At 65.9% G+C, this 4,854-nt stretch overlaps 2 protein-coding genes across 5 annotated transcripts in view; one reads left to right on the forward strand and one right to left on the reverse strand.

Annotated features, from left to right (window-relative positions):
- Window positions 1–4,036, forward strand: part of SLC25A39 (solute carrier family 25 member 39) — a 5,000-nt gene extending 964 nt beyond the window's left edge. For 3 of the 4 annotated variants that reach the window (XM_021377852.1, XM_021377848.1, XM_021377851.1), the window contains exons 2-12: window positions 992–1,100; window positions 1,204–1,263; window positions 1,581–1,625; window positions 1,941–2,050; window positions 2,145–2,212; window positions 2,283–2,407; window positions 2,494–2,667; window positions 2,760–2,869; window positions 2,957–3,038; window positions 3,117–3,197; window positions 3,284–4,036. In XM_021377852.1, the coding sequence (XP_021233527.1) occupies window positions 1,004–1,100; window positions 1,204–1,263; window positions 1,581–1,625; window positions 1,941–2,050; window positions 2,145–2,212; window positions 2,283–2,407; window positions 2,494–2,667; window positions 2,760–2,869; window positions 2,957–3,038; window positions 3,117–3,197; window positions 3,284–3,402 (1,071 nt within the window). In that variant the 5' untranslated portion in view covers window positions 992–1,003 and the 3' untranslated portion in view covers window positions 3,403–4,036. The remainder of the gene's footprint in view (window positions 1–991; window positions 1,101–1,203; window positions 1,264–1,580; window positions 1,626–1,940; window positions 2,051–2,144; window positions 2,213–2,282; window positions 2,408–2,493; window positions 2,668–2,759; window positions 2,870–2,956; window positions 3,039–3,116; window positions 3,198–3,283) is intronic. The other variant, XM_021377850.1, reaches the window with a different exon arrangement.
- Window positions 4,290–4,854, reverse strand: part of RUNDC3A (RUN domain containing 3A) — a gene marked incomplete at its 5' end in the record, with an annotated part of 3,820 nt that continues 3,255 nt past the window's right edge. The window contains 1 exon segment of the mRNA XM_021377853.1: window positions 4,290–4,808. Coding sequence (XP_021233528.1) covers window positions 4,680–4,808 — 129 coding nt within the window.

Below are 4,854 nucleotides of genomic sequence, written 5' to 3' on the forward strand. Positions count from 1 at the left end.
GCCCCCCCCGGGTCACTTCCACTTGTGTGCACGCACGTGTGAGACGCTGCCCCTGGGGTCCTCCCGTGTCCCTGGGTTCTGTGTGGGCGCTCTGGGCCCTGCAGGCAGTGTCCCGTGCCTTAATTGCTGGCCTTCATCATCCTCACGTCTTACTGCAGTGCGTGGCAGCAGGGTGCCCCACAGCAGCGGATCTGGGGTTCCCCTGGAGGCTCATGGAGCCCCACAGTTGCTCCTTGCCCCCTTATCAGTGGGGCTCTGGCAGCACCTGGGCACTGCGTTCCCCCCCGGAGGGAAGGGCCCTGCAGGCCCCCTCCCGCTCCTCAGCACGTGACGTCCCCTGCCCCGAGCCCTTGGCACCGGGGCCCAGCTGCCGCTCTGACCTTGCAAGACTGCTGAGTCAGATGGTGAAGGCTGTTTGGATTTTTTTATTTTTTTAAGCTCCGTTCCCTGTGTTGATTTGTGCCTAGAAGTCTGTCTGCCACTCGAGCGCGTTCCGGCTGGCAGAATGCTGCTGCCTGTCCCTCACTGGGGTCCCTGCTGATCCCCAGGGTACTGACCCGTAGCATGGGGTGCACTGCGCCCAGCTCCGTCCTCACTGACGCTTTGCACCTCCAAACCCTTTGCTGAGCACTTTCTGCACCCCCACGCCTCCTGGGCTGCACCGAGCCAGGGCCAGGAGAGGGCCACAGTGCTCTGCTCCTTGCACTTTGTCCCCTCCCGTCCCTTAACGTCCTGTTCTGGGAGGAGGCAGCACCTCCTCCCCTTGGGCCCGCAGCCAGCAGTTACCGGCTGTTATCGGAGCCCGGTGGCCCCAGGAGGGTCCCCCCTGATTACAGGGGACAGGCGGCAAAGTGGGGGCCGCCCTCCCTGTGCGGTGCCGATAGCACGGCTGGGGTGCAGCACGGGGGTGCTCAGGACCCCCGGCCCCATGGTGGGCATGTGCCGGGCTGGGGGTGTGGGCGAAGCCCCCTGACCCTGCTGTGTGTTGCAGGAGGGCAGTACCATGGCCGAGAAGACATCGCCGGGTCCCGGCGGGGCCATCACGCCCCTGCAGCAGATGTTGGCCTCCGGGACGGGTGCCATCCTCACGTCCCTCTTTGGTGAGGCCTCGGGAATGCAGGGGGGTGGGGACAGGGGACACTGGCACACCGGGATGTGTCTGATGGTGGGGGTATGGCAGCTAACAGGGCAATGCCATTACAGTGACGCCGCTGGACGTGGTGAAGATCCGGCTGCAGGCTCAGAGGACGCCCTTCTCCAAAGGTACCTCTGTGGGGACTGGCATCCCCAAGCTGTGCTGGGCTGGGGGTGGCAGCAGTGGGGGCAAGTGGGGTGCCATGGGCGCCTTGTCCCGGTTCAGGGCCGGAGGGAAGCTCAGTGCACTCTAGGGCGCCGCTCCATCTTCCTCCCCCTGTTGCCTTTGTCTCGTTCCCCGTGCTGTGTGGTGACCCTGCACCTCCCGGCCTAACCCCCCTGGGCTCTGCGTGGCCCCGTGGCTGCTGCAGGGACACAGGACACCAGTCCCATGAGAGTGGCATGTCCCCAGTGCCATTGCTCAGCCTGTCCCTGTTGTGTTTCAGCGTGGTTGGTGCGGTCAGTGCCCCAGGGCTCACAGCATGCCACATGTGAGTACATGGGGGTTAAAGATCCCCCTGGCTCCAGCTTGCTTCCCCGCTGGTGTCATCTGCAGGGGCATCCCGGACCCGAGCCTTTCCCCCCTGCTTGGTCCCACTGGGTGTGATGACGGTGCCTGGGTGCTGCTGGTGGGGCAGGATGCTTGCAGGCAATGGGGCATCGCCTTGCTGCCTCCCCCAGCCCTGCTGTGGCACTCAGGCACGAGGCTTCAATGCTGTCCTGGGGGATACGATGGTCTGGGGGTGGGCAGAGGGTGAAGTCCATGCTGGGGTCTGACAGTGGCTCTGTCTCTTCCACTCTCTCAGGGAAGTGTTTCCTCTACTGCAACGGGCTCATGGATCATCTGTACGTCTGTCAGAACGGCAATGGCTGCACCGCCTGGTACAAGGCCCCCACCCGCTTCAATGGCACGTTGGTAGGGGCTGCGGGGACTGCCTGTCCTGGGCTGGGGGTCGAGGGGTGCCCCCCCCCCCCCCCCGACCCTCCCGCGTGCTGCACTCTCCCCACAGGACGCCTTTGTGAAGATCACGCGCCACGAGGGCATCGGGTCCCTGTGGAGCGGGCTCCCCCCTACACTGTGAGTATAGAGCTGGGGGACCCCCGCTCTGAGCCCCCCCGGGCTGCCCTCACCGCCCTCCTCCTCGCAGGGTGATGGCCGTGCCAGCCACCGTCATCTATTTCACCACCTACGACCAGCTGCGGGAATACCTGCACGCCCGCACCGGGAGCCGGGGCCACCACATCCCCTTGCTGGCGGGGGCCCTCGCCCGGCGTGAGTACCACAGTGCCCCACGCAGCCCCCCACCCACGCTCTGCTCCCAGTCCGTGGCTCAGACCCCCGCTTTCCCACCCCTACAGTGGGTGCTGTGACACTGATCAGCCCCTTGGAGCTGATCCGCACCAAGATGCAATCCCGACAGCTCAGCTACCGCGAGCTGCGTGTCTGCATCCAGTCGGCGGTGGCTCAGGACGGCTGGCTGTCCCTCTGGAGGGGCTGGGGGCCCACGGTGCTGCGTGACGTCCCCTTCTCCGGTATGGCTGTGGGACGGGGTGTGGGGACACAGGGGAGGGAGGTGGTGCGATGGGATCGCGTCGCAGCGCTGGCGCTTCTCCTCTCCTCCCAGCTCTCTACTGGTTCAACTACGAGCTGGTGCGGGAGTGGCTCTGCAGGCAAGCCCGGCTGGATGAGGCCACCTTCATGGTCAGCTTTGTGTCTGGGGCCATCTCTGGGACGGTGAGTAGGGGGGCTTGGGGGTTACAGCCCCCCAGGTGGGATGAGAGAGGTGGGGTGGCATGCACAGCCCCGTCTGCTCGCCTGCAGGTGGCTGCCGTGCTGACGCTGCCCTTCGATGTGGTGAAGACCCAGCGGCAGATCCAGCTGGGAGACAGCGAGCTGCACCCAGGTGAGGGGGCTTCCTGCTGCGGGGGTGGGCAGCTGGGGGCTCTGGGCATCCCCTAAACCCCCTCCTCTCTTCTTGCAGCTGCAGCCTCCAAGCCTTCATCCACCTGGCTGCTCCTGCAGCGTATCCGTGCTGAGTCTGGCACGCGGGGGCTGTTTGCAGGTAGGGGTTTAACCCACGCTCCCCCTTCTTGCTCTGGTTTGGGGTTTGTGGGCGTCGCAGTGGGGCTGAGGGTGCTGTCCTTGCAGGCTTCCTGCCCCGTGTCATTAAGGTGGCTCCCGCCTGCGCCATCATGATCAGCACCTACGAGTTCGGCAAAACCTTCTTCCAGAAGCTGAACCAGGAGCGGCAGCTGCGGGGGCTGTGAGCTGGGGCACGGCTGGGAACTGTGACCCACGGAGCGGGGCCGGTGCCAGCCCTGCCGCTGGCCCAAGTGCCTTCCCGTGGTGCGCTCCACGGCGCGGACACAGCTCACAGCATGGACACAGCCCCGGGGCCACCTCCTTGTGCCCCGCTGGGGACATCGGTGCCCGCTGTGACGCTGTGGGGATGCAGCCCTGCGTGGCCGTGCCTGTGCTTCCCCCTTGGGGCCGGACAGATGCTGCTGCTGGACTCGGGCTGGGTGCTCCCAGCCTTCTTGAGGGCAGGAGCCGGGGCTCCATGGTGCGCCAAACCCCAGGGGCTGCTCCATGTGCCCGAGCCCTGCTTTGTGCCCCCATCCGGCCCTTCCTCATCACGCACAGCCTCCCCTGCAGCCCTGCATGGCGTGGGGACTCACCACAGCTCTGCCTCCGGACCTTTCCTCCCACTCAGGACCTCCCCCGCCCCCAGTTGTCCTGGGTTTGGACTCTGTGTGGGGACAAACCTCCCTGCTGCTCCGAGGGGCCAAGCTTGGATCCGTGACCCGACCCTTCACCACGAGGGTCTGCCCCCTGTGGGAGCTGCCCACCACCCTGGGGGCAGTTTCTCTTTTTTTCTTAAATAAAACAAACAGTCTCTTAGGGTGTGGAGTCCTTCCCCTGCTCCCCCTAGGGTGGTGTGATGCTCGCCTGCAGCCAGGCTCACAGGGGCCATGGGAGGCAGCCCTAGGGTTGTAGCTGGATGTTCAGGAAGGCGAGGGCCCTCAGCTGTACTCTGCTATGGGGGGAGCTGGCTGGGGGGCTCTGCACTCCCCCATCATCTGTGTGGGGTTGGGTTGGGGGGCACATGGCCCTTTCCCCCCACCCCACGGGCCGGCTGCACGCAGAGCCCAGCTCCTATCGCTGCGTTTATTGATTCCTTTTGCACCAACAAGGCGAGATGAGGTTGAATCCAAACCCAAAACGACCCGAAACCCAAAGGGAGAAGGGGGCAGAAGGGGAGCGGGTTCCTATCTCACTTGTGGGGATGGTGTTGCAGGAGGAGCAGTGGGTGCCGAGGAGGGGGTGTTTGACCCCCAGCCCCTCCGTCTGCACCCAGCAGCGCTCCCCGGGGTTCCCCGTGCCGCACAGTTCATCACCCCCTGCCCAGCTCGGGTGGACACGGGGGCATCCACGTCCCATCCCCATCCCGACGGGTCCGTGTCCTTCATCCTCCGTCGGTCCCAGCGTGGAGGGGACGAGGTTCAGTCCTCCGCGGCGCTGCCGGACGGGGGGGCCGGGGGTCTCAGCTGGGGCTGCGGGTGGGGCTGGCTTCGTTGCTGTCGCTCACCAGGCACTCGTTGGACTTGAGGCTGGCCAGGGACTTGCAGCTGGGCAGCGAGGCCAGGGAGCCGCAGAGCCCCAGCATGGAGGGTGTAGGGTCCTTCCCTGCGGGGACAGAGCGCGTCGCGGGGGCTGCG

The sequence above is a fragment of the Numida meleagris genome, chromosome 26 (genome assembly GCF_002078875.1).
Source record: "Numida meleagris isolate 19003 breed g44 Domestic line chromosome 26, NumMel1.0, whole genome shotgun sequence".
Lineage (NCBI taxonomy): Eukaryota > Metazoa > Chordata > Aves > Galliformes > Numididae > Numida > Numida meleagris.